Source organism: Rhinoderma darwinii, chromosome 2 (genome assembly GCF_050947455.1).
Source record: "Rhinoderma darwinii isolate aRhiDar2 chromosome 2, aRhiDar2.hap1, whole genome shotgun sequence".
Lineage (NCBI taxonomy): Eukaryota > Metazoa > Chordata > Amphibia > Anura > Rhinodermatidae > Rhinoderma > Rhinoderma darwinii.
Window position 1 is genome coordinate 123384749 of NC_134688.1, and position 13631 is coordinate 123398379.

A 13631-nucleotide genomic window follows, 5' to 3' on the forward strand; every position below is an offset into this window, starting at 1 on the left:
GTATCTCACCGCCGTGACACGAAGAGTAGATCAGCTCACCACACTACAGCAGTCCACAGTCCTCTCAGTCCTACTGCGCACATGTAGCTCACCGCCATGACACGAAGAGTAGATCAGCTCACCACACTACAGCAGTCCACAGTCCTATCAGTCCTACTGCGCACATGTAGCTCACCGCCATGACACGAAGAGTAGATCAGCTCACCACACTACAGCAGTCCACAGTCCTATCAGTCCTACTGCGCACATGTACCTCACCGCCATGACACGAAGAGTAGATCAGCTCACCACACTACAGCAGTCCATAGTCCTATCAGTCCTACTGCACACATGTAGCTCACCGCCATTTAGTCAGGTCACATGTGAGCAGGACAGAGACAATCACCTGTGTAAGTCTTCTAAACCTCCTGGGGACTGGTGCAGTACACAGAGAATCTCAAACACTCTCCATTCATGTTTGCTGTCAGGGACAACGTTGCTATGCAGCCCAGGTCACATGACTGTGTTAAACCAGTGAGATTCGGGGGCGGTGCTGAAGCCTAAAAAAGGCCCTTCTCTACTAAGTGGTGTTAAATCATAGTTTTTAAAGTGTAAAGAGACACAGCAGTGCTCTGGGTAAAGTGTAACCCCTTGGAGACACGGCCAATTTCAGTTTTTTCATTTCCTCCACGCCTTCCAAAAGCCATAACTTCTTTGTTTTTTTGTCGACATCGCCGTATGAGGGCTTGTTTTTTTGCGGGACAAGGTGTCGTTTTTCATGGCACCATTTATTGTACCGCACATTCTACTGGGAAGCTGAATAAAAATATTTGTGGGTGAAATGGTAAAAAAACAGCAATTACGCCGTTTTTTGGGGGGGTTTTGTTTTTACGGCGTCATCAGGCGGTAAAAACTACATGTGCATTTTATTCTACAGGTTGATACGATTACGGCGATACCAAATTTCTATGATTTGTTTTATGTTTTATTACTTTTAAAAAAAACAACAATTTGCTAAAAAAAAATATTTTTGTGTTGCCATATTCTGAGAACCATAACTTTTTTATTTTTCTGTCAATTTAGCGATGTGTGGGGTTAATTTTTTGCGAGGCGAGCTGTAGTTTACACCGATACCATTTTGGAGTATATGCGTGTTTTATAATTATTATTTTTTGCGCCGTTCACCGAGAGGGTTAAACAACGCTATATTGTTTGGACTTTTACCAGTTATGTTAACTTTTAATATTTTTAACATTATGTTACGATACCAGTTATGTTAACTTTTAATTTTTTTAACATTACTTTAGGGGAAAAATGGGAAAAGTTGTTTTTTTTTAACTTTTAATACTTTTTTCTTTAAAACATGAAAAAAACGTTATTTAACTGTTTTTTTACTTTTTTGTATTAGTCCCCCTGTCGTGATACTAACAGTCTCCTTTAAAGCCCTGCGGGGGGCGTGATGGCTTGTTTGAAGGGGCGCCCTCCTGATTCGAACAATTTAAATGCCGCAATCATGATTGACCACAGCATTTAAGGTGGTAAACGGACGGAATCAAAATGAACTTTGATTCCGCCAACTGGATTGAGGTGTCGGCTGTATAACACAGACGTCACCCGCCGAGTATGGAGCGCGCTCAGCCCGTGGGCGTGCTCCATATTTCCCCTTCGCAACAGTAACGTAATAGTACGTGGCATTTCGCCAAGGGGTTAAAGACTTTCAATTCAATTCAATTCCTTTAACCCAGAATCCCTTCCTCTATAAGAGAGGCCATCTCAGTAATATAAGGGAGCGCTCCTTGTAATGTTCGATCTAACAGATCGGACCTTTGTACAGCGCAATGCCATGGAAATTAAACAATACACCACTGTATCCTACCCCACTGGCTCATCTCTACACCTATGCCCAAAATACGATGTATCAAATACATAGCAAACAAAGCAATTATTGTTCATAGTGTATCCCAAGAGGTAATCATCTCTGTCCACTCATTTGCAGCACTGACATACTCCTCTTTGTGTCATCACTTGTCACCATCGGGATCGCTGATGCCGTGGTGAGCAAATCCCCTCCGTGCCGCCAATGTCTCCAGTATCTGAAAATATGCAACATAATAGTGAATCACCAAGTGAATATAGATTCTATACAATAAGAAACTGGTTAAAAACATGTAAAAACAGCACCTGGAGCAACCTTGTATTCCAGATTAAGTCCCCTTGGATACAAATTCATATATATCCCTCTAAGCTCCTTCTTTTTAAGCATTTTCTGTCTGTCACCTCCTCTCCTCAGCAATGGAACAGAGTCTATGACCCTAAATCTCAGTTGGTTGAGTTGATGGTTGTTTTCAACTAAATTTCGACACTGGCAACTCTATAATTTTATTTCTAATTGTGCTTTTATGTTTATTGATCCTTAGTTTGATCGGCATGGTGGTCTCCCCGATGTATAGCAATGAGCAGGGGCATGTTATCATATAGGCAACATAATCCGAATTACAGGTATACTGTTGCCTAATATGAAACTCCCTACCAGTATATGGATGATGAAAATTGTCACCATTTAAAAAATTGCTGCAATTGCAGTAATTGAAGCAAGGAAAGTTCCCTTTCTTAGGAGGACAAAGAAAGGTCTGTGTATCTCTCTTTCGACTTCCTATATCCGACTTCACTATCAGATCTCCCACGTTCTTTGCCCACCGATAGGACATAATAGGAGTCGCATTCAATGCTGTATTCCCACTATGTCCCTTAGATACAATTGGACAGTTTTTACGTAGAACATGTGAAATACGTAATATATGGTCGGAAATCACACGCTTCAGCCACAACACAGAGCAGTAGAATGGGGTTTAGGGGGCCCTGTTTTACAGATAGGTGCGGGTTACAGAGATGGGACCCGCATCTATCTGACATTTATGACATATCTGGATTACAATTCTACTCCACTCACTTGAATGTGAATCAGCTGCATTTCCAGACACAGCCAATGGACAAGAGTTTTGTTACTTCTTCAAAATGCAGACCCCTTTTTCAAATCCCAGACAACCCCTTTTAGACATGAACATGAAAATATTCAAATTAACATAATGACTACTAATACTTACATTTGGCATTTATGTTATGAGTCAGACTGTAGAAGTATTAAGGTGTTGATAAATCATTCAGATTCTCATATTTTAAAGCTCTTTCATAGAATGCTCTGTATTATTTGATTGTATTTACTTTCTTATTAAGAGTTATTGTTGTTATGTACGTTTTCTATCAAACTGCAAGAAATAAGATCTGTCAACAGCAGCTTGTTGGTGACTTCAAGGCAGCAACATGATTGTAATCTCGGGGTAGGGAAACAGACAAGTGAGCCCTAATCTACCCGCCACTCAGTCCCTGCCTACTTGCAACGACCCGCCTTAGGTGACGGGGTACAACTGGACGACGGTCCCTACACTCAATAGGTGCACGACAAACAAACAGACAAGGGTACAAAGAAGCCAGGGAAATGGGGAAGTTGCCCACGGGAACACCGTGAGCAACAAGCGAGGTGAACGAGCCGAGTCAAACCAGGAGATGAGCGAGGTACAAAAACGCAGAGCAGAAGAATGGTCAGTAAAGCCAAGGTCAATCACAAGCAGAGGATCAGTAGTTCAAGAAGCTGCAGCAGGGCCAGGAAACCAACAGAGAAGAATCACAAGCAAAGGAGGAACAGGAAAGGCAGGTATAAATAGACAGAGGGCGGGAGCTAGCTCCGTCTGGCCAGGCTGTGATAGGCTCTCCCACTCCTAAGCCTGCCATCCTTGGTGGTGGAAGATGGAGTCAGTCTCACAGACATAGAAGCAGGTGCAGACTGATTACCTATGGGCGTCGACACAGAAGTTGTGTCTGGCAGATCCTTTACAGTACCCCCCCTTTTATGAGGGGCCACCGGACCCTTTCTAGGTGGACCTGGTTTATTGGGGAAATGAAGGTGGAACAATACCCCAGCGTGAACATCCCGGGCGGGTACCCAAGTCCTCTCCTCAGGCCCGTATCCCCTCCAATGGACCAGGTACTGGAGGGAGCCTTGGACCATCCTGCTGTCCACAATCTTGGCCACCTCAAATTCTACCCCCTCATGGGTGAGAACAGGGACCGGAGGTTTCCTCGAGGGAGCCAAGGACGGGGAGCAGCGTTTAAGGAGGGAGGCATGAAACACGTTGTGTACTCGAAAAGACGGGGGCAACTCCAGTCGGAAGGAGACAGGGTTAAGGACTTCAATGACCTTGTATGGACCTTGTATGGCCCTATAAACCGGGGAGCAAACTTCTTGGATGGGACTTTAAGGCGCAAATTTTTTGACGATAGCCACACCAGATCCCCGACCACAAACAAGGGGTTAGCAGAACGTCTTCTATCTGCCTGAGTCTTTTGTATGCTCTGGGACGACTCTAGGTTCTTCTGAACCTGGGCCCAGACTGTACACAGTTCCCGATGAACGACATCTACCTCGGGATTGTTGGAACTACCAGGTCAAACGGAGGAGAACCGTGGATTAAACCCAAAATTACAGAAAAAGGGGGAGACCCCTGACGAGTTACTGACCCGGTTATTAAGGGAAAATTCGGCGAGTGGAATGAATGAGACCCAATCATATTGACAGTCAGAGATAAAACACCTTAAATATTGTTCTAGAGACTGATTAGTCCTCTCAGTTTGGCCATTAGTTTCAGGATGGAAGGCAGAGGAGAAGGACAGATCAATCTCCAACTTTTTACAGAAGGCTCTCCAAAACAATGAAACAAATTGTACCCCTCTGTCCGAAACAATATTGACAGGGACCCCATGGAGATGCAGGATGTGTTTGACAAGCAAGGTAGCTAACGTCTTAGCATTGGGTAGTTTCTTGAGGGGCACAAAGTGGCACATCTTACTGAAGCGGTCTACTACAACCCACACCACCGACTTGCCTTGAGATGAAGGCAAATCGGTGATGAAATCCATGGAGATATGGGTCCAAGGTCTCTGGGGAACGGGCAAAGAACATAGTAAGCCCGCTGGTCGGGACCTGGGAGTCTTGGACCTAGCACAAACTTCACAAGCGGCGACGTTAAGTCTTTGAGCAACCCAGGCCACCAATAGTTTCTGGCAATGAGGTGCTTGGTACCCAGGATGCCTGGATGGCCAGATAGTGCAGAGTCATGATTTTCCCTAAGTACCCTTAGCCGGAATTGCAGGGGAACAAACAGCTTGTCCTCAGGAAGGTTCCCGGGAGCTGAACCTTGATCAGCCGCAATTTCAGAGACTAAATCAGAATCAATAGAGGAAATGATTATACCTGGAGGCAAAACACAAGCAGGATCTTCCTCCGAAGGAGGGCTGGCCATGAAGCTACGCGACAGTGCATCAGCCTTAATATTTTTAGACCCAGCCCTATAGGTGACCAAAAAGTTGAATCTGGTAAAAATTAACGCCCATCGAGCTTGTCTCGGGTTTAGCCTCCGGGCAGATTCTAGGAAAACCAGATTCTTGTGGTCGGTAAGGACTGTTACCTGGTGCCTAGCCCCCTCCAGGAAGTGGCGCCACTCTTCAAATGCCCATTTAATGGCTAAGAGTTCACGGTTGCCAATATCATAGTTGCTCTCAGTGGGCGAAAACTTCCTGGAGAAATAGGCACAGGGGCGGAGATGGGTGAGGGACCTGGTACCCTAGGACAAGACAGCCCCCACTCCCACCCCGGATGCGTCAACCTCCACGATAAATGGCTCCATTTGGTTGGGCTGAACCAGCACTGGGGCCGAGATAAAGCACTTCTTAAGGACCTCAAAAGCCTGGACAGCCTCAGGAGGCCAGTGGAGGAGATCAGCACCTTTGCGAGTGAGATCCGTAAGAGGCTTAGCGATGACCGAGAAGTTAGCAATAAATCTCCTGTAATAATTAGCAAACCCCAGGAAGCACTGTAACGCCTTCAGGGAGGCAGGTTGGACCCATTCCGCCACAGCCTGGACCTTGGCGGGGTCCATGCGGAATTCATGAGGAGTGAGGATTTGACTCAAAAACGGTATCTCCTGCACCCCAAACACACATTTTTCGGTCTTAGCAAACAGTTTGTTTTCCCGAAGGGCCTGGAGCACCTTCCTGACATGCTCAATGTGGGAGGACCAGTCCTTGGAAAACACAAGTATGTCATCAAGGTACACTACAAGAAATACCCCCAGGTAGTCTCTTAAAACCTCATTTATGAAATTCTGGAAGACCGCGGGAGCATTACACAACCCAAAGGGCATGACGAGGTATTCGAAATGACCTTCGGTGTGTTAAACGCAGTCTTCCACTCATCCCCCTCTTTGATGCGGATAAGGTTATAAGCTCCCCGTAGATCAAACTTAGAGAACCATTGGGCCCCCTGAACCTGATTGAAGAGATCAGGAATCAAAGGAAGCGGATACTGGTTCCTTACAGTGACCTTATTCAAGTTTCGGTAGTCAATGCATGGCCTAAGACCACCATCCTTCTTCCCTACGAAGAAGAAGCCAGCACCTACCGGAGAAGTAGAGGGGCGAATGTAACCCTTGGCCAGGCATTCCTGGATATACTCTCTCATGGCTTCACGTTCGGGACAAGAGAGATTAAATATCCTACCCTTAGGGAGCTTAGCTCCTGGTACCAAATCAATTGCGCAATCGTATTCTCTATGAGGTGGTAACACTTCGGAGGCCTCTTTAGAGAAAACATCAGCAAAGTCCTGAACAAACTCAGGTAGAGTGTTCACCTCCTCAGGGAGAGAAATAGAATTAACAGGAAAACATGACGTCATGCATTCATTACCCCATTTGGTAAGATCCCCAGTATTCCAGTCAAAAGTGGGATTATGCAACTGCAACCAGGGAAGGCCTAAAACTAAATCGGACGATAATCCCTGCATCACCAGTACAGAGCACTGCTCCAAATGCATGGAGCCCACAAGGAGTTCAAAAACAGGGGTATGCTGTGTAAAATAACCATTAGCAAGAAGAGTGGAGTCGATACCCACTACCGGGACAGGTTTAGGCAAATCAATCAATGGCATAGCTAGAGACATAGAAAATTCCACAGACATAATATTAGCAGAAGACCCTGAATCCACGAAGGCACTGCCGGTAGCAGACCTACCACCAAAAGAGACCTGAAAGGGAAGCAAGATTTTATTACGTTTCATATTTACGGGAAATACCTGTGCGCCCAAGTTACCTCCCCGATGGTCACTTAGGCGCGGAAGTTCTTCCGGCTGCTTATCCTTACGCCTAGTACAGTTGTTCACTTGATGCTTGTCATCCCCACAGTAGAAGCAGAGACCATTCTTCCTGCGGAACTCTCTACGATGTTGGGGGGACACGGAGGCCCCGAGTTGCATAGGTACCTCCGAATCTTCCGTGGAAGAACGAAGCAACGGAACCTCGGGAGGCATCATGGGGGAGTCAGAGGAGAAAACACAAACACGTTCAAGTCGTCGTTCCCTGAGACGTCGGTCAAGTCGTACCGCTAAAGCCATAACCTGATCTAGGGAGTCAGAAGAGGGATAGCTAACTAGCAGGTCTTTCAGGGCGTTCGACAGACCCAATCTAAACTGGCACCTTAAGGCAGGGTCATTCCACCGAGAAGCTACGCACCACTTCCTAAAGTCAGAACAATACTTCTCAACAGGTCTCTTAACCTGACGTAAGGTCACCAGCTGACTGTCGGCAAAGGCAGTCCTGTCAGTCTCGTCATAAATGAGCCCGAGAGCAGAAAAGAAAAGATCAACGGAGGAAAGTTCAGGGGCGTCAGGAGCCAAGGAGAAGGCCCATTCTTGGGGCCCATCCTGGAGCCGGGACATAATTATACCCACTCGCTGGCTCTCAGAACCTGAGGAGTGGGGCTTTAAACGGAAATAGAGCCTACAACTCTCCTGAAAGGAGAAAAAAAGTCTTCCGGTCCCCTGAGAACCGGTCAGGCAACTTGAGGTGGGGTTCAAGAGGTGAGGTGAGGGGCACTACCAGAGTAGCATCAGGCTGGTTGTCCCTCTGAGCCAGGGCCTGGACCTGTAGGGAGAGGCCTTGCATTTGCTGAGCCAGGGTCTCAAGGGGGTCCATAGTAGTGTCAGGGACCAGGGTAAACTAGGTATATGGGCTTGTGATTATGTAATGTCGGGGTAGGGAAACAGACAAGTGAGCCCTAATCTACCCGCCACTCAGTCCCTGCCTACTTGCTACGACCCGCCCTAGGCGACGGGGTACAACTGGACGACGGTCCCTACACTCAATAGGTGCACGACAAACAAACAGACAAGGGTACAAAGAAGCCAGGGAAATGGGGAAGTTGCCCACGGGAACACCGTGAGCAACAAGCGAGGTGAACGAGCCGAGTCAAACCAGGAGATGAGCGAGGTACAAAAACGCAGAGCAGAAGAATGGTCAGTAAAGCCAAGGTCAATCACAAGCAGAGGATCAGTAGTTCAAGAAGCTGCAGCAGGGCCAGGAAACCAACAGAGAAGAATCACAAGCAAAGGATGAACAGGAAAGGCAGGTATAAATAGACAGAGGGCGGGAGCTAGCTCCGTCTGGCCAGGCTGTGATAGGCTCTCCCACTCCTAAGCCTGCCATCCTGGGTGGTGGAAGATGGAGTCAGTCTCACAGACATAGAAGCAGGTGCAGACTGATTACCTATGGGCGTCGACACAGAAGTTCTGTCTGGCAGATCCTTTACAACGATATTGTTCTTCTTCTTTCAAAATAATAAAGCCTGAATGAAATTTTTTTTTAAAAACTGCAAATCAGTAATAAAGATGTAACAAAAATGCTGGATTTTACATTTCCTGATCAAATAGATAATGTTTATCAAAGGTGGAGCTACAATTTAACTCTTTTGGACTCCACCGTTGTGCTTTATAAATAATATGCTAGGTTTACCTGCAGTATAGAAAATCACATTTTGATATAATCTAGTGTCATTTAGACCGTTAACCCCGTACAGGGATGTGGACTTCACTTTGGGAGAACGCCAGGTTGCTACCCCCAGAGAAGACCCCCTTGGTGACAACTGCCGTAAACAGAAGCAGAGTAGTCTGGAGTGCTAAGGGCAGTGCAGGCTGCGGGGGTTCGTTATAGTCAACGTAGAAATTGGTTAGGGCGGGCGGGCGGCAGGCAGGGGTGGTAAAAAAAGCAGACAAAGTTGTACAAAGGAATTCAAAACTAGACAGCAGGGATACTTGGAACACAAAGGAAAAAAAGGGAGCCAAAGTGCTCTGGCAAGGAGTGATGGGAGAGGAGGTCCCTTTATACCCAGGGTGTCTGGGAGAAACATGAAAGGACCCGGTGCAGAGCATCGGCGGCTGGAGCGGCTGCCCAGCGTGGATGCCGGGAGGAGGTAAGGGGAGCGAGGAGGTCTACACAGCATCCTTCTCATTTCTGGCATATATATAACATGGTATTTTCTACTGAGAACAATACTTTTAGGGGAGAATACCTTCCTAAATATGGAGGTATAGGAGGGCTCCATAGAGTGCGATGGAGACATATTACATTACTATTTCATACGATTCAAAGTTGTACGGAGCCGTAATACATATGTGTCCATGTGCCCTAAGTTATATGATGTATACACAAATATATGCAGGGTGAGATTTTGGTTTTGTGGTAGGCGGTGGGGGCAGGAGGGGGGGGGGGGCAAAGCTGAACTTTTGTACCAGGACCCATAAGCATTTAGTTACTCTTATAGTTGTTGTGAATTTGACATTTAGCTCTGATGCATATATGATGTATATAGCATTGTTTCTCAAGCATGTGTCATGCTAAGTGAAAAACTCAGCTCTGCTCAGTGGTGTGGCTATTGGGGTCACAGCAGTCTTTTCCCCTGGGCTTTGAAGTCTCCTTGCCAACAAAAAATGATGGCAGCGGCGTAATTTTCTGTTGCTAAGAAGTGGAATTACATGAAACCCTTGTGTTCATTAGAACCTGGTTAACGGTTCTACAAAGACTGCAAAAGGAAGAGTTGACATTTTTACGCTTAGCGATGGAGAAGTAGTAGGGTACATTATTTTTAGGGGTTCCTAATGAGGCACGTACGGAGATAATGAGTAAGAAAACCATTATTATAATATACTGATTCAGTGATATTCTACTGTTTGTCTATTCTTGGTTTAGATGCAATAACATAAAGCACCAGAAATGACACGTGTTCTGTACCCTGAGCACTGAATCATCCATGAAGACGACATACTGTACAAACTACCCGCAGGGAGGGTTGGTTATCACTCCACCCAGATACTGATAAGACCAGTGATCGACCCCAGCACAATCTAAGTGGCTGTTAGATCGCTAGATGTCCAGGAAAATTCTACACTGTTCATAATAGACCGCAGAAGAGAATGAAGCAGATGTAGCTCTAATACGACACTATGGAAAAATGCTAGAGTTCCCCTTTAAATATCCTCTATATACGTATTTCCTAGGATATTCTTTTGCATACAAGGCTCTGTGTTCAGCTCTTGTCATTGTTGAGATAGCAGGGCGTTTGGTAAGTGTTTGCTTTATAAAAATCTGTAGCAATATTGACTTAAAGTGATGAAATAATTCCAGATAAATTACTCATAGGTGATGAGGATGGATTGTGGTGTAATTGACTTTGTATACTATTGTACTATTCTGTTTATGCACTGCTGTTAAAAATCCCAACGGTTGCAATTTACTAAGGATTTAATGCACATTTTATTAAGGATGAATATATTCAGCAATAAAAACGAAGGACATATATAAAAAACACATTACATATGACTATTCCAGCTATCTACATTTTACTGTATCGTTTATTACAAATGTAACTGGGGCAATACCTAGTTGGCCACATCACCTCCTTGTCCACATCCTCTGGAATATCTATTATTTACACATCCATATGTATACACACATTTATCTACAAATATACATATTTTTAAAGAGGTATATAGCTTATATTTAGCGTGTATATAATGTATTGTATGATAGATACCTCTGTTACCTCCGATTGTAATATGTGTCAAAATTCAGTCATCGGACCAAGATCCATGAGTTTACACCTGCAGTGTCTGCACGTTAGTCCATAAGATCTCAGCTTTAGGGTATGTTCACACACACAGTGACCAGAAACGTCTGAAAATACGATATGATTTTCAGACGTTTTTTTAACAACTCGCGTTTTCTGGGGCGTTTTTACGGACGTTTTTGGAGCTGTTTTTCAATGGAGTCAATGAAAAATGCCTCCAAAAACGTCCCAAGAAGTGTCCTGCACTTCTTTTGACGAGCCGTCATTTTACGCGCCATATTTTGACAGCGACGCGTAAAATAAAGGCTCGTGGGAACAGAACATCGTAAATCCTATTGAAAGCAATGGGCAGATGTTTGTAGGCATATTAGGGGCGTTTTTTCAGGCGTAATTCAAGGCGTAAAACGCCCGAATTACGCCTGAAAACACTGCGTGTGAACATACCCTTAGGACTGCATTTTTAACAGGCTGTAAAGACAAACTGAGATGTTTTATTGCTGAATGATATGAGCACAACTTTGAGAAGTTCTCCAGTGTATTTCTAGCAACCAGTTTGTCAAAGGGTATATTCACTTATGGTCTTTGCTTTATGCTCGGCGTATGCTCCGGATACGCATCCGATTTACCAGACGTATATGACAAAAGTGTGCTTTTGGCATACGTTCAGGGGGTATGCCCTGGCATACTTTTTTTAAGCTGTTTTATTTTTAGATCCCGAACAAAGAGTCCTCTTGTTTGACCTGTTGGGCTGCAAGTGGCCCGAATACTTACCTTGCATAGAGGCCTTCTGCTGTCTAAGTCCACCCCTGCTATACTATGTACCCATATGTACCCAATTGAAATGGATATAGTATTATACAAGATATTTCCTGATCTGTGGCTTGCCATGCCTTACAAAATATGGTCTTCTCATACAGTATGTGATAGAATCCAGACTTCTAAATACTGTAAGCATAAAAAATACATTCACAAAATATGTTTCTTTCAGGTTTTGGGACACAATATCTTCTCTCTGGTCATGGATATGTTATCTTCAAACGCATCAACTGGATCACTCCAAGTTCTATTCCAGACTCCCAGTGTTGTTAATCTGACAAACTGCTCATATCTGAATAATTATGCTCCCTATCATTTTGTTCTTATTCCCATACTGTACATGCTTATCTTCATAATAGGGATTGTTGGAAACATGATCATAGTCGTGGGTCTGACGTGTTGTCTCCACAGAAAATCAGTGGCCAATATTTACATTGTGAACTTAGCCATCGCGGACTTGTTTTTTGTTGCCATGTTACCACTCTGGGCAGTGGATCTTTTAGGAAGATATAAATGGATCTTTGGTTCTACAATGTGCAAATTCTGTGCTGTGATGTCATCAGTGAACATGTACGCCAGCATTTTCCTGCTTACTTGCCTCAGTATAGATCGTTACTTTGGTATTGTGCGTCCAATGAAATCTCTCAAAAAGCGAACTCTTACCAAGGCGAAAATGGTCACCCTCCTAATTTGGGTTTCCGCTTTTGTGATGAGCATGCCTACCATGTATTTCCGACAGATGTACTATTCGTACCATTCTCAGCAAATTGTCTGTGGCATGAGATACCCACCAAACAGCTTGTTTTGGCCAATATTCGTGGACTCGATGAAGTATGTAGTTGGGTTTGTAATACCGTTTATTATACAAGGAATCTGTTATTATATGATATATAAAATTATTCTAGAATCTGCAAAGAATAAGGTGAAGAAAACCAAAAGTGACAAGATTCTAAAGGTGGTGGTGTCCATGGTGCTGGCTTTCCTCCTATGCTGGCTACCACTGCACCTTGTGAACATGGTCAAATTGTTAGCTCGCTTCGGAGTCATTAACAACTGTGGGACCATTTACAATGTTAATGTTATAATTCCATTTACTATTTGCATTGCCTTTTCCAATAGTTGCGTCAATCCTATTCTTTACTATTTTGCCAGTAACAGATTTCGAAGCCAACTTATAAGGGCATTAAAAAAAGTCACTAAATAGGACTTGAGAATACTGAGATTTTCATAATGCTACTCTCACACGGCAGTACTTAGGTCAGTATTTGTGAGCCGAAACCAGGAATGGAATCGAGCTACACATTTGAAAGAAACCGTTTCATGAGATCTCAAGGTTTATCTCCAGCTGGATCATAGAACGGTCTCTTAATGCCAGCCATGGCTCTGCATGTAGCTTCAGTTCTTCACCTGTAGATGGCAACGCAAAAAAATTATTGTCAGAATTTATTGACATCTTTTTATAAGACTTTTGTATACTATAAAATGATTTCAATGTGTTATTACTCTGTTACAACAAAAGACCCGTTATGTCATGTTTATGTGCTTGAAGTGATATATTTTACATATAGCGTGATATATAGAGTTGTCCTTAGACGTTTTATGAGCTGTACCATTAATAGATCTTTAACCCATACTGCAGTTTTATATAAGGCTCGCCTCCCTGATTCATTCACATAAACGGATAAGACGGAAGAGGAGCCCCTAGCTTGGTGAACGTCCTGCCGCGGCTTGGAGAAGTTTTAATTAATACCGGATACAGAAAACAGCATTTTCGGGGTGAATTTTTTAAGTCACCCTCATAGAAGCTGCAAATAAATATATATTTTTGC

General features: G+C 44.2%; 2 protein-coding genes across 2 annotated transcripts in view; one reads left to right on the forward strand and one right to left on the reverse strand.

The window, feature by feature from the left end:
• LRRC63 (leucine rich repeat containing 63) overlaps positions 1–468 on the reverse strand; it is a 117686-nt gene extending 117218 nt beyond the window's left edge. The window contains exon 1 of the mRNA XM_075850229.1: positions 386–468. The gene's annotated coding sequence lies outside the window, so the exon portion shown is untranslated. The remainder of the gene's footprint in view (positions 1–385) is intronic.
• An 11518-nt stretch (positions 469–11986) lies between these two features.
• Positions 11987–13068, forward strand: LOC142742476 (type-1 angiotensin II receptor B-like). The gene has a single exon (XM_075852254.1). The coding sequence runs from the start codon at positions 12005–12007 to the stop codon at positions 13004–13006; it is 1002 nt and encodes a 333-aa protein (XP_075708369.1). The 5' UTR covers positions 11987–12004; the 3' UTR covers positions 13007–13068.
• The last annotated feature ends 563 nt before the right edge of the window (positions 13069–13631 follow it).